Source organism: Nipponia nippon, unplaced genomic scaffold (assembly GCF_047370975.1).
Source record: "Nipponia nippon isolate SJK-2023a ecotype South Korea unplaced genomic scaffold, ASM4737097v1 scaffold_17, whole genome shotgun sequence".
NCBI lineage: Eukaryota > Metazoa > Chordata > Aves > Pelecaniformes > Threskiornithidae > Nipponia > Nipponia nippon.
The window spans coordinates 8,840,930-8,856,035 of record NW_028262333.1 but is presented as its reverse complement, the minus strand read 5'-3'; the positions used below and the strand labels follow the sequence as shown (position 1 = coordinate 8,856,035).

Here is a 15,106-nt window from a genome sequence, read left to right as displayed (position 1 = left end):
GAAACCGGCGCCAGTCCCGGCCGCGCCTCCCGGGCAGGCGAAGGGCATGCCGGGAGCCGCCCGCGCCGCGCCAAGGCGGCCGGGCCGGGCCGGGCAGGGACGTGGTGGCGGCGGCTCCCCCGCGGTGCCGGTAGGGGCCGGCCCCACCTGAGGGGCCTCCGCCTGCAAACCCCACCCCCGGCCGCTCCCCCGCCGGCGAGGCCCGGCCCATGGCGAGGCGCTCGGCGGGCTGCGCGGCGGCTCGGGGTGGCCGGTTCCTGCCCGCGCCAGACGGGTCCGCAGGTAGCGGCGGCCGCAGCTCGGCCGCGCCATGCGCGACTACGAGGAGGTGACCGCCTTCCTGGGCGAGTGGGGCCGCTTCCAGCGGCTCGTCTTCTTCCTCCTCAGCGCCAGCATCGTCCCCAACGGCTTCAACGGTCTCTCCATCGTCTTCCTGGCCGGCACCCCCGAGCACCGGTGCGCCGTGCCCCGCGGGGCCAACCTGAGCGGCGAGTGGCGGAACGCCAGCATCCCGCTGGAGCTGCGGGGCGGGCGGGAGGAGCCGAGCCGCTGCCGCCGCTACCGCCTGGCCGCGCTCGCCAACTTCTCGGCGCTGGGGCTGCGGCCCGGCTCCGACGTGGAGCTGGGGTCGCTGGAGCAGGAGCCGTGCCTGGACGGCTGGGAGTACAGCCGCGATGTCTACCGCTCCACCATCGTCACCGAGGTGCGGGGGCTGCGGGGGGCGGCGGGAGTGGGGCCCCCTCGCAGCGGGCGGGTTGCACCGCAGCGCTGAGGAGTTGGTCGTGGCTACCGCAGCACCGGTTTCTTCTGCACTATTCCCGTGGCCTAGGGTCCCTGCGTGGGCATCGCCCTGCTGTTAAACCTGGCATGCTGAATTTATTTTGAGGCCTTCTGTTCGCTTCCACTTCCAAACGCGGTCTCCCAGCGCAGCGCCTTTCCCTGACTGGTGCGTTGTGCAGGGTAACGGCTTCGTGGGTTTCGTCTGGTATCTGCAGAGCGGGCTTGGAGCAAGGGTCAGCGCAGGGACAATGGGTTCAGCTCGCTCGGTGGTTCAGAGATGTCTCTTTGAACTCGGGAGGTCAAAAGGGTTTGTTTCCTTTCTTTAAAAAAAAAAAAAAAATGGTGGTAGAAGTCACCCTGAGTTGTACAAGGTGCAGCAGTTGGGGAGCCCTCGTTCGATGCTGTGTCCAAAAGGACCCTGAGCTTTGCTGTGTGCCCACGATGCCTCTGCTTTGGTCATGCCCGGCACTTTGGTCTCCCCACTCACCTGCCAGGACAAGTCAGGTTCTCGTCTGCTCACATACACCCCTCAAGTCAAGTCTGTGGTCAGGGCAATCACCGAAGTTGAAGCTGTGCCGATTGTCCAGTGCCTTGTTTCAGGTGAAAGCTGTACAGACCCGCAGGTGCTGGTTGGCTTAAGATGCAAGGAAATGGATTTTGAGGAATACTTGAATTTCAAAATGTGCGCAGGCTTTTTCAGAAGGCTTCCAAACTATTTGTGCAGTCCCATTGCCTGTTTGTGCCTGTGGACAAGTTTACAGAGCTGGAATTACACTCGCCTTTATTCCTTTCTTTGCAAAATGGGTTGTAATGGGTGTTTGGGTGGTGCTGGGTGTGAGTACTTAATGACCATAAGCTGATCTGAGCACAGAAATCTTCCTCTGGAGGACTGGGGTGAGGAAGGGAGCATGGGAGAGGAGCCATGCCAGTACAGGGAGGCATGGAAATGGTGAGGCCGGAGTTGGAAGCTTCCCTTGAACATGCGCAGCAGCAGGGACTTGAGTGATTCTGACAAGTGGCATAAGGCATTGCCTCACCTGTTTCTAAGGACCTGCTAGACAGCAGGTCTTTCCTGGAGAGGAAAGCTGCTCTGAATTTCTAGATCCTGGTCATTGCTGAAATGCGCTTTTGTGAAAGGCTGAGCCGCTCTTAGCGTGGCGTAACGCAATTGGCACCTTCTCAGGGCAGTCCCGCTCGCGGGTGAACGTCTGGGTTTTGTTCCAAGCGCTTTACTATAATGGCCGACCTGGCTTGGACATGGTTTCAGCCAGTACTTTGTCTCTGGAGCATCTTCACTGAGCTTTGTCTCAGTGCAAATTAAAATGTCTTGAGCTACCAGAGTGTCATCAAGGAGTCTTATAATTTGTAAGAAACAGGAGCTGGTAATGTTTTGCTGAGACTCCCCAGCAGCTCTGGCCTGTTGCCTATATGGTTTGGCAGATGTTTTGTGTCTGTGGGAGGTAATGTTTGTCTGCCCAGACATCATGCACAGAGGCAGTATTTTTTTTTCCTTTTTAATATTAATGCTTCTGAAGGAGTTTTGTAAGAGCTGTGGCCTTTCACATACTTGCAGGTTTTCAGTGTTAAACTTGTTTAATTTCTTGGCTTGGTGCTGCTGCTTTTATGATTCACTAATCTTGTGTTTGGTTGCATATCTCTAACTTGTTGAATAATCATGAGGACCTTTGTCCCAGATTTCCGTCGCTGACACTGGGAGGGGGAAGGGGGAATTTTTTTTAAGAAAGCTTTTTGCTGAATCTCTCGTGAGTCTACAGAAAGTCCTCGTTTATGGTTCTGCTTTTCAGGGGAGACTTAAAACATTCAGTTCCCTCTCATTTGAAGAGAGACTTCCTTTTCTCACACAGACTAACAACAAAAGGTTGTTATTAGCCAGTCTGCAGTATGTAACCAGCTCCAGTGTAATAAAATCCCTTTCTGTCTTTAACTTCTTGAAATGCTGTAGCTCGGGGGATAAGAAAAGCTTTACTTCAGCTCAAGAAGCCATCTGTGTCATTCCTATTCCTCCAGGAGTCCCTTAAAAAAAGAATGTAGGAGTAATAAAAGTTCATATGTGGTAGTAAGAGGAATAAAACCGGAGTGATTAAAGGAGAAGGCTTACTTCTGCCAGTCACATCTGTTATGGGGCTATACTGAATAACTGGGAGTAGAATTGAGCAGTGGAGTTAAGAGCATGAGCGGACGAGAAATACGATATAATGAGAAGATGTTAGATGATACAGCAGTCAAAACATTTTAGTCCATACGGGAGTAATTCTTACATACTGAAACATAAATAGACACCAAATTTTGTATGCACATATTCATCCTCAACTTCTAAAAAGGTGTTGCATTGTTCATTGATTTGAAATCAGTTCAATGCAGGTGACATACTCCAGGGCTCCATGTGTTATGCCTGTTGTGCTCATAACAAGCTTCAGGGACTGTGGCTTTTGCAGAGGAAGGACGCACGTGGTGGGAATTGCCAAGTGTCCTGAGGCTGGGCGCAGGGCTGGCGCTCTGTCCGGTACAGATGTGCAGGGAGAGGAAGTTCTGGGCAGATGCGAGGGCCCAGAGGCTTCCATTCCCTGCACACCAGGGATTCAAGCGCCCTGCTGTGCTGTCAGACCCCTCTCGCTGAAGATCGGTGGGTTATGCCAGACCTTCAGGAAACAAGTGGCGACTGCAGTGCTGACATCTGGAATCACACAAATGGACGCTGTGGTACAGCTGTCAAACTAGAGGCTGCGATGTTCAGTCTTTGTTGGAAGGCAGAGGGATGTATTGTTTTGCTTTACCAAAATAAAACCACAGGCTTGTGCTAGACACTGTAATTTCCACAGGCTTTTCTAAGTTTGGAGCCAGCAGCTGAAGTGTAAATCAAGCCCGTGTCATCCAGGTTCAGCTCTCGCAGAACTCTTCATTAACGTTGGTCATCTCCATTATTTCTCATCTTTTAAAATACGTGCATCCTCTTTCTTGCTGTAGGTTAATATCTGCTTTTTTTTCTGGCCGAAGTTCTTACTGACAACTTCTCAGCGCCAGGATAAAGTTATGGAAGGACCTTTAGGTGATTTGCAGGTACAAAATCTTAGTACTAATAGTCTTGTCAGAAGAAGGAATAAAAGTCTAGGTTTCATTTAATAAGTAAATATGAATGTCTGAGAGATGTACAAAAGTACTTCTAAAATGCTGAGGTTTTCGAGGTGTTATTTAAGCAGCACGTAATGCAGGACTCTTCAGAATTGTACAAAGTACAGACATTTCTGACCTTGCAACATAAAATAGGGTTAGTATTATTAAAGAATAATAGGCCTGCAGTTGATATTGTTAAAATGGAAACAATTAATGACAGGGTAATGTTCCCATTATGCTGTCTTTACTTTTAGGTTAACACTTAGCTGATGTTTCTCAGTTTCTGATGTCAGTGCCCTGTCTCCTATTTCTCCAGCCATCTCAAAAATAAGATGTATGGGGGAGAGTTAAGTTTCTGCACTGGAATTATAAAATATTTGGCACTTTCCTTCCTGTTCCATGCAAGTTTTACCTCTGTAAATATTTACAACAACTGCAAGGGGAGAAATTGAGCAGAATGTGTCTTTTGTAGATACAGACTTCTGTTTACATTTAGATAATAACCTTTAATGTAACATCTAGAACTTCTAAGTATTTGGAATATACAAATGTGTTTTCAGAGGAAAGGGTGTTTAATAACATTCATAGCTCTCAAGTAAGCAGAGAATATGTATACAGGTATAAACAAGACCAGATTCTGAATCGAAAGTTGTAAGTACTCAGTTGTGAGACTGCGAGATTTTTTTTTAAGAACCTGCCTCTACTTGCAGAGGGAAGCAAGTGGTAGGAGAGGGTACAGGATATTGAATTAGTTTCAAGAATTCTTGCTAACATGTTGATTTTAAAAAGAAAATATTAGCACATGGGACTATCCCACTTCATTTTTCAATCGTGCGTTATTCTCAGCAAGAGAGGAAAACAGTTTAAAAAAAATAAATAAAGGAGTGGGAGGACACAATATATTGTAGCTGTAAAAATTCCTTTTCCTAGAAGGCTTTTACTTACATAACAGGGCTGTAAAAGTTTTTGTATTTGTCATAGTTCATCTTTGTTTAGGGTTCTAGTGATGCTATTAGGGAAGTGCGAGTGCTCCTGCGGTGGAACAGTTCTCTGTATCTGAGAAATGCTTTTTTCAAGTGAGGTCCTAAATTACTTTATTGATGGCCTTGCAACTACTTCTGTAACTTTCCAGGCATATTTGGTAATGGTGTTTATTTGGTGGTGGTATGTATTTGTTTGCTGTGATGCTGTATTGCAAGAACTTTTGATGTTTTGAAGAGCTCCCCTATAATTAGACTTGCAATTTCCATGTTATGATGCATTAAAAATATTGGGCAAATTTTAGGCTTACATAGGATAGGCATCTTGTTGTTAGCAGCTAGAATTTTGTTATTTCCTGTTTTGTCATCTCTTACAAGGTGATATAATTGCGGTGAAAGTGAAGCAGGATGAGGGATCCGCATTGGTGTCTGGATGAGAGCCACTGCAGGATTTACTGTTAGTAATTCATGAAGTGCCAGCTCTTCTTTCGAGGCAAGTGGTATTCTGCAGGTGCAGTGGATGCAGAGCCTGTACATGGGAAATTAGTCTTTACCCCTTAAGGTTTTGAGTGCCTAGAGAACTTAGAGCAATGATATTTTTCACTTGTGGTATGGCGGTATCTTCAGCTGGACTTCTGGCATCCTGCCTGCCTAAATTTGCCTTGCAATTTTAGTTTGACACCAATGTTTTATGCTTTGAAGGTTGTTCCACAGATTGCAGTTTAAAGAATTCAAATATTTCATCTTGGAGTCTGAATTTCATTGTGATTGCAGTTTGGGTGAAAATTGTAAGGTAGTTTTATTTTTGGATAGAGGTGTTATATTAATGTTCAGTTTAATATTGGAAAGGTATAAGAGAGAATACAGGAAACACCAGTCTAGCAAGACTGACACGCTTCTGTGTATGCTGCGTAGTGTAATTCTAGCTAAACCTGCAATAATACTTCTTGTTCAGGTTGTGTTGCGATAAAAGGCTGGAAGCTAATAAAATGTGGCTGGGGAGGGTCTTGTGTTTGGGGGAGGGAGGAGATCTGAAGCAGTAGTTTAGGGTTTTCATTCTTCTCAGTTTTGTAACGGGGCTTGCCTTATAGTAAGGCATTTGGAGATGTGGTTCCAGGTAGCTGACTCGCCATGCGAGAGATGAAGCAGAACTTGGAAAGTGCTCTCCTAAAGCGATGCTTAAACAACTGGGAATACCTAGGACTGTTTCATACTCTGGCCCCAAACCTGTGCTCGAGAAGCAACTGCTTCAGTCCCTCTCCCTTGTGGTGTCCCGCACCTTCTCCCCTGAGCTGTCCACGTTTTCTGGCCGTCCCCATAGCCTGTCCTGTTTTACTCATCCCCTTTTCCCACCCGTCCTGACCAGCGGCTGGTATCAGCCAGGAATCTGTTACGGAGGTGCGTATCTCACCATGCAATTTGCCTCTGATGCATAAGTGATTATTGCTCTCAGGTGTGAGGCTGCAGATGAAGACATCACCCCAACCTGATGAATTGTTTGGGAAGCAGCTACAGCCCAGAGTATCTGCAAGCTGTCTGAGTAAGAAGATAAGTTTAAACTCCAACAGAAGGATGTCTTCTTCTAAAGTTACAATAAAATTGAGTGAGAATGCTCTGTGCAGCACCTTGAGCGTTGGGTACCAGCGTTTAGGAGCTCAATGCTTTGCAATATCGGCAGCTGCTGTTTGAAACAAAGCTGAAATGGTTTTATCCTGTTTGGAGCCCTGATACCTTGCTGAGGTTAACCTTATCTCATTCACTGGGGCAAAGGCTGTTACAGCTAGCAGGCTAACTCAAAGGATACTAAGAAGTGAAAATAGCACATGATTTTAGAGCACTAGGTCACCGTACACTGTGTCAAAACAGCACTGCCAGCAGCAGAATTCAATCAGTAACTACTCCTGGGAGACTCGCTCTTTGCGATGCTGGTCTTCTAACAGCGATACTTCAGTGACTACTTCTTGGACAAGGTGCAGTTGAGGGAAGGGTCTGGTTGCAGAATGGTTCTGGAAGACTGATGCTACCATGACTCACAGGCAAAACAGTAGACCTTGTTGGTGAGTCATTAAAAAGCTGAAGACTTCAGCATTCATTTACTGGGGCAATGGTAACAGACCTTAAAATCCCTTCGTTCTGATTGTTGTGCATCTGTGGAGTCTGTAAATAACTGGTATTGCGCAACCAAGGTAATTTTCCCTTGGAAATTTGATATTGAAGTTCACTTTGGTGCCTGGTTCAAGCGATCTTCAGCACAACAGCTCCTACTGTTGCTTTAACAGAGCAGACAGAAAAACAAGGCGGTAATCATTGCTGCATTTTAAGGACTGGTATGTTTCCACCTGCCAATGCAAGAAGCTTTTGGCAGAACAGTGCAAAACATTTTAATACCATGAACTTTTCCAAGCAATGGCTCTGCCTCAGTGGTCTGAAGAAAATGTTCGTTACTGGGCACAAGCACGCCAGTGTCTGGAAAGCCAAGGGCTGTGCAGCCTTGTGCCAAAGTACAGAGTGTAAGATAGATGAAAGGAGACAGCTAGCTCGCAAGCACACGGTGATCAGCTGGAAAATAATGACTTATTTAGTAACGATAGACTGTAAATCACTGAGCTAGATGTTTGGCTAATTAGATTTTAGTTCTGTTATTGGAGTGGTCTGGCTCCAGTAGTTGATACAAAGATGATTCTTTGTGAGCAGGCGAGTCTTTATTAATGCAGGATCTGTACTGGGAATGGTATTTGTTTTCCTGGTAAGTGTTGTCATATGATAAACACAGAAAGCTTTGACCTATGTAAGTTTGATAACGATCATTTGCTGTGTATTTCCAAGGTGCCAGATACATTTTGCTGAAGCTTCCTGGCTGGATTAGCCTCTGTGGTTGTCACAGAATTGCTCAAACTTTCTTTAATCTGTAATGAAATACAGCTTTTGTTGAATAAATAGAGATTTAATTATAAATGTTAATTACAGTTTTTAATCCAAATGATATTGATAACTGTAGTAAGTTAAATCCCTTACATGAGCGGTATAAATTTGTTAGCACATTAGAAAGCCACGATTCTGAAAGGAACTTCTGTAATGATGCATAGTTGATGGTGGTGGTAGGATTTGTTGGAGCATTGCATTGGGTGCTGGTGTCTGCTTCAGGTGGTGTGAGGCTGGAAAGGTTTGGGAAATAAGTGCAAGAATAATGTTGAGGACTATGAAATCTGATATAAGGAGAGGTTCTTCAGACACAGAACCACAATCAGATTTATCAAAGGAGATGTTAAGAAATGACTTGAATACAGTTACAAATTGGGAAAAGGTGCATTTTGTTTGCTCCCATGACTTTAAAAAAATAATAATGATGAGGTGAACTCATGAGATAGTCTAAGGATTGGCAGCTAAAGTTACACAAACACTGAGTGCAGCCTGTATGAATGAGCATCATTCATCACTAGAAAAACTTCCAGTTCTAATTCAAAACTGGATGCTCTTCCATGAAACAAGTGGTGGTTTAACTGAGTTTTACCACGGGCATCTGGGAGTGGGAGGCAATTGCTGGTGGTGTTCATTCAGTGCATGGTTTTTAGTGATCTCCCAGCCTTGAAACATACACCGGGGTGTAGTTGTAGCGTGCACTGTTAATAGACGGAGGGCTGTGAGATTCCTGGAGTCAAAGGCTTAATGCTAAGGAGACAGGGCTGGCAAACAAAGCAAAACGCTGGCATTCCCATGTGCGGGACCGCAGACGAGGTGGATGGCGGAGCTGGGACATGCAGCAGCTGCAGGGGTAGGTCTTACAGGGTGGGTGTTCCAGTACAAATTTTAAAAAAATAGGAGGAAAACACGCTATACTGAATTACTTGTAATTGGGGAGTAAGGGGGATTAATTGTTGGGGTCAGGGTGAATATTTTCTTTTCATATCAACCTTTTTAATACAAATTAAAAACGAAAAGTTTCCATCCCTAAAACATCAGAAGGGGCCCTGTGGGAGCTGTTTGAATAACTAAGCTCAGGAGGGTTTGGCCTCACATCAGAAGCATTGGTTGCCTCCAAATTCCTCTCCTGTGGGGCTGCAGCACCTCCTGCCCCCTGCCAGCAGGCTGCTGGGTGAGCGTGGCAGGACGGGGAGAGCTCTGGGAGCTCCTCCAGTCACAGCATAGCAGCGAGGTAGGGCATGAGGTGTCCCTGCTGGGTTTTGTTCTTTCTTCTGTTACTTACATGCTGTTTTTCCCCCAGATAACCAAAATAAAATTAAGACTATTTCAATAATAGCTGTTGGTATAGATACAAAAATAACATGAGTGTTATTTCAAAAACATCAGACTAAAGTGTGTAGGAGATTAGAAACTGTTGCAGTCTTCATTTAGTAAAAATCTTTTCGTCCTCTTTTTTGTTTTCATTTTGGAAATCTTCGTTTGTTTGGTGTATGTTTCAATTTGTATTCCAAAGATAATAATCTATGTTTGTTAGGTTCCCAGTGAGCAGTGAACAGTCTCCAGTCTCTCAAAACCATATTAAAATCTAATAAAGGAGATTTTTTTTTTTCTATATTCTTGTTTGTGTAGTTCAAGTTCTTTTAAATTAGAAATGTGAATTTTTAATGGCAAACTTTACCATATGCAGGGAAATCAAGTTTGGGGTCTGTTCTTACTCCTTCCAAAACTAGCAGAATTGCAACAGTTTCAGGGGCTGCAGAGCCTTTGAAAGGGAGCTGAACCATGCACGTGATGAAATTATTAGTTACTGTCACTCATATACGTCATGGGGAAATACCACAGCCATCGGCTGTGTAAAGAAAGCCACACGGGTCACACCTGAAGGTAGCGTTGGGGCCTGGGCTGCATGGCTCCCGAGACAGCTCAGGGCGGGTGGCCTTCGCCCTCTGCTGCCCAGCATCCCTTCCCGTTATTTCCATGGAGCTGCATCTGTGCCGTAGGTTAGTTATTCATTTCTGTTGTGGAGGTTTTCTGGCCAAAGGGTACACCTTCATCTGGGCTCAGACGAGGCATTTAGGAGGAGGGAGGGGAAATCCTGTTTATTGGAAGACTTTCATGTTCTCTCTCCCCGCAGTGGAATCTCGTATGTGACAATGACTGGAAAGGACCCCTGAGCACCTCCCTGTTCTTTGTGGGCGTCCTGCTTGGATCTTTCGTATCAGGACAGCTCTCAGACAAGTAAAGTATATACACCAGAGCTGCTGGCTCTTTGTTTGATGCTGTTAGTAAGCAATTCTTGTATGTGAAGTTTGCTATAAGTCTCTTCCTGCAACTACTAACATGGCTTTGTTCTGTGACTGTCTAATCTGAATGTACAGAGAGTGTATAGAGTAAATGTCCTGAAGTAGAACAGAATGTTACAAAAATTGTTAGTGAGTGTTATCTTTGTCTTTTATTTTTTCAGCAAAATCACCTCTGGAGCAAACTGGTTTTATGCCAGAAAACAGGTGTAGGAGATAAGTTTCACGTGGAAAAGTCAGATCAATGCCATTTTCTTCTAATTACTTTGGACTTTGTTCAGAGGGTTCCCAGAGGCTTGTTTTCCTTTTTTTTGAGGTCAAATTTAAAATTCTGTTTTTATAAACACCCATGGCTTCGTCATCAAATACAACATCAAAGTCCCATGACCTGTGTTTGCAGAAGCTGCAAAGCATGAATGCTGTTCAGTTGTACTTCAGAGAAGCAAGGCTTTCTTGTTCGGGGATTTCTTCCCCCCCCCCCCCCCCCCCCGTATTTCTAGTCCCAGAGTAAGCTGGCTTTCTTGCTTAGCAGTACAAACATGAAAAAATGGAAGGCAAGGATCCTTGAAAATCAACCAGCTCCCCTGAACTTCTTTCCAGAGCTATATGCCATGGGATTTTTCCAAGCAGATCCCTGATCAGGCCGGCGTTTGCTCTCCCTCTGGTCCTGCCTTCTTCATTGTTCCCTCCCCTCACGATCCTGCTCTTCACCATCGCACAACCAGCAGCCATGGCTGCTGCTGACCTTTACATCCCCAAGCAGTTCTCCCTTGTTTGCAAGCATGGGGTCCAGCAGCGTTCCCCCCTTGTCAGCTCCTCAGACATCTGTGTTAGGAAGTTGTCATTGATGCACTTCAGAAAATTCCTGGGTCTTGTCCGTCCAGCAGGTATTGGGGTGGTTGGAGTCCCCCATGATGGCCAGCGCCTTTGAACACGAGGCTTCCTCTGGTTGTCTGAAGAAGGCCTCGTTTACTTCTGATCGGGTGGTCTGCAGTGGACACCACTGCCTGCTAATCCTGACCCATAAGCTCTCAGCTGGCTTGTCATCCACGCCCAGGCAGAGCTCCGTGTGCCTTCCAGCTGCTCTCCTGCGTGAGGGGTGATTTCCCATCTTTGCCATGGGGAGTCACCCACCCCTTCGTCGTGGTGCTGCTGCAGGGCTCAGGTGCTTTGTTCAACAGAGCTTCTAGCCCCTTACCTGCTGTGAGGGTGCCAGGTGTCTTCCATGGTGGCGAACCAGCAAGTGAAGCAGGAGCTGTTCTCCTGGTGCCAGAAGCCACGAGTTTCCCACTTTACCATCACAGGAGTCTCCTCCTGAAGCTCCTTCACGTGGGCATCCAGATCCTCACCAAGTGCCATCAAGGAAGCCATCAGTACAGCTCAGCCAGTTACTCTTGTAGCCACTGAACGGCAGCTGGCTCACAGTCTAGAGACCAAGTGCATCCAGGAGCCCCGTGAGCAGACTGCTTCGTCGAGGCTGCACACAGTGTTTTGCTGCCGCCATCTGCCTGTCTGGTACAGAAAGTCCTGCAGCGAGCCTGAGCCCTGCGCGCCTGGCCAGGCGTGATGGCGAGATTGATGAAATATTTTGCAGGTTTAAGTAACGGTCTGTTCTTAATGCGTTGTCATCTACCCGAGTGAGGCTCGTGGCACCCAACTGCAGACCTCCTGGTCAAGTCTAACTTCAGAAGGGAGCTGTGTAAACCTGCACTTAGCAGATGTCCTGTCATAGGCTGCAATGCCTGCCTGTGGTGTGGAGCTGCCCAGGCCAGGACATCGGCACTGACTCTTGTAACAGCTTCATGGGTTGGGTTTAGTTTCATTTCTTTTCTTTTTCTTTAATACTTCATCAATAGAATTGCTAGAGTCCCTTAAATTGGTTCCTTTTTTTACCAAGTGGAATGAAGATTGCAGCGTGGGATCACTTACTGATAATAGCATCTTACAAACCTGAGTTTTACCTCTCTGTCAGAAGCTTTCCTCTTACTGTGTCATGAGCTGTGTGCTCCTTAGAGGAGAAGGAGCACCTAATACTCTTGCATTTTAAATAATTTGCTGCTGATGATTTGTCTCCCTGCTTATCCTATCTGTAAGGAAGGAATAGTGTTCTAGCGCATACCTAAAGGCAACTTAACTAGCAGCATTTGGAATATTATTTTCTCTTGGTCAGTGGATTTCTCAATGTATTTAGAATAGTTGTGCCTGAACCTCTGTTCTTTGCAGATGTTCTGTATCTCCCTAAGTATGCATATGAGTAATTTTGTTTTTCCATTTCTGAAGATTTCATTCATGCTGTTGTATAATCTTTTTTTTTTTTTTTTTAATCTGTCCATGGAAGGTTTGGCAGGAAGAATGTGCTGTTTGCAACTCTGGCAATGCAGACTGGCTTCAGCTTCATACAGGTCTTCTCTACCAGCTGGGAGATGTTTTCAGTGTTCTTTGTGCTGGTCGGCATGGGACAGATATCTAACTACGTGGCAGCATTTGTTCTCGGTATGCAAGTCCTGCTGGGCACAATAGGCGTTGTGTAGTCTTGTGCTTTTCCTGCTCCTTTTCAGCACTGGCTTAGGGTTGATTCGTTTTGCCAAGCAACACTGCTAAGAGTGTGTCCTCACCATGCGTGGATAATTCATGCTCTCCTTGGAAGTTTCCAGTTGATGGAAGTGCAATCTGAATTAAATCTGTGGCTTACCATCCTAAAAAGGCAAAAAAAACCCCAGAAATTGATTATTCGAAACAAAAATCTGTCTTCCAGTTGGAAAGATAAGACATGTAAGACATAATTTTTCAGGGATTTGTGTTGTCTGGTTTGGGGCCTAAATGCCTAATTGATGTAAAAAAACTGTAAAAGAAAAAAGATCAAGTAAGTGTTAAAAAGTCTTCTTAGAACAGCCTATAGTAAAAAATTAAATGGCATAGTGATTCCTGCTTGGTATATTTTCAGTTTAACTAAGACCATATTTGATCAGATGGGAATGTGAATTACTTTATGAATCTGAGATTTTTTTTAAAAATTGGGGGGGGGTGGTTTAATTAATATTATTTACAGTGGCCTCACTGTCCAAAGTACCAGATGTCAGCAAGAAATTCCTTTTGGGCCAAAGAAGAGCAGTGCAGCTGTGAAAACAGTGTTTAGCTAACCTCACTGCAGACACCCTGCTGCAACTTCTGTAATCTTCTGCTATTTCTGTGGAAAGGAGGAAGATTATGTCTCTTACAATGTCTCCTGATTTGCAGGTCCCAAAGCCTTTCAGAGGGAAGCATTGGCCCCTGTTAGTGCATTTAATTCCACTGCCAGTAGCCTGGCCTTTGTTAGTGACCCTCCACATGCATATGCCAAAAGACTGCAAGATTTTTGGCCAATAGCGAAATGGTCCTTTAGAAGGTGATACAGGTCAGGAACCTAATTTAGGCATCTCCGAATTATCCTTTAAAGAAGCTAGTCTCTCTCCATAAGCTGGAGAGGACCCTATAGGGATCAAGCTGAGGCTGTGTTGTGAATGTTTTATAGTAGGTCTAGTGGTTTTAGCTCCTCAGGTAACATGGGAGATCCTAAGAACATAGAACTATAGAAGTTTTAGCTACTTTGAGCTACAGAAATACTTTATGGCCTGGTTCTCTTCCTTTTATATTTACCTGGGTTGATGCAGGATCACTCCATGAAGCAGGTCTATGCTGCCTCTAAAATTGGATGGCAGAGCATGCTAACACTGTAACTACCCGGTATAGTAGTATAAAGCCAATCATTAGAGGTATCTTTGGTAAGTTACTTGGTTGCTATTAAGTTAAAATACTAATCTTCACTGTTGTTTTGAACAGGCACAGAAATTCTTGGCAAATCAATTCGTGTGCTGTTCTGCACACTAGGTGTTTGCATATTTTATGCATTTGGCTACATGTTGCTGCCACTGTTTGCGTACTTCATCAGAGACTGGCGGATGCTGCTGCTGGCACTTACTTTACCTGGGCTACTCTGCGTCCCGCTCTGGTGGTGAGTATAACTAATTTAAAAGACTTCAGTCTTTAGAAGGTCCTGTCTGCAGATTTTTAAGATCCAGACTCCAAGCCAACCAGCCTTTACCAATGAAATTCAGCAATGGGCAGGTGAAGAATGAACAGGCGAAGAATGGATGTTGTGTCCTTAGCTCTTCCCAGTTGTTTAGCTGCAAGTCCATAGCTTTGTGGGTGATCTGACTCTTGCTTGAAAAGTCTATTCTTCATTCTCTGTAGGCTTCTATAAAACTAAGTGATGCACATGCAAAGAAAAAAAAAAGTCAATAAAACTCATTCTTCTGCACCAACTGAAATCCATGAACTTTTAAAAGTAGGCCTGAACTAAGGGCAGAAGGAGAAACCGGTTGTTTTGGGAAGCTGGACAATGCTAGGGTGACAAAGATATGACAAGCTACAAAACAGTACTTGCACATCTGTGAGACTTCATTGTTTTCTTCCGTAGTTCATGAAATGCTACTTTTAGGTGGCATGTAAAGCTTAAACAGTCCACACGGTGGTGGTGTTTCTTCACGTACGCTGGCATTTGTGTTTGTGATCCCATCCAGTTTCTTACAAAGTTGAATGACTCAGGCGAATTCTACTTTCTGACTTGCCTCTATATGGCAGTATTTACAGTTACTAATTTTATATGTGTTATTCTCTAAGGATATGCCTCTTAACGTACAGCATGCTGCTTGTGTATTCACATTTGTGAATTTCTTTAATTAAACTGGTTTTCCCATACTTTGAAGGTTTTGGTTGCTCTTGTTTTTCTGAGTCATTGCTTATTTCTTTAGTATTTCTAAAATCCACAAATGCATTTCAGTCTGTTCTTGTTCAGTATGCTAGTCTGCTCTTGTAAATTTGATTTCTGCTGTCATTGCTTTAATGTCTGCAAGATCTGGCAAGTTTTGAGCTCTTCATGCCTGGAACAATGTGTCTTGGTGCCTGCAGCGGTGCTTTCTGTGGAAATGCAGACTCGTTATTCTGCACCTTTTT

General features: G+C 45.1%; 1 protein-coding gene across 3 annotated transcripts in view; it reads left to right on the top strand.

The window, feature by feature from the left end:
- LOC104012050 (organic cation/carnitine transporter 2) overlaps nucleotides 1-15,106 on the top strand; it is a 31,249-nt gene continuing 16,143 nt past the window's right edge. The window contains exons 1-4 of one of the 3 annotated variants that reach the window (XR_015703901.1): nucleotides 1-703; nucleotides 9,949-10,052; nucleotides 12,453-12,607; nucleotides 13,934-14,105. Coding sequence is in view for 2 of the 3 variants with exons in the window: in XM_087754009.1 (XP_087610135.1) it covers nucleotides 311-703; nucleotides 9,949-10,052; nucleotides 12,453-12,607; nucleotides 13,934-14,105 (824 nt within the window). In the remaining variant the exon portion in view is untranslated. The remainder of the gene's footprint in view (nucleotides 704-9,948; nucleotides 10,053-12,452; nucleotides 12,608-13,933; nucleotides 14,106-15,106) is intronic. The other 2 variants (XM_087754009.1, XM_087754008.1) reach the window with 2 other exon arrangements.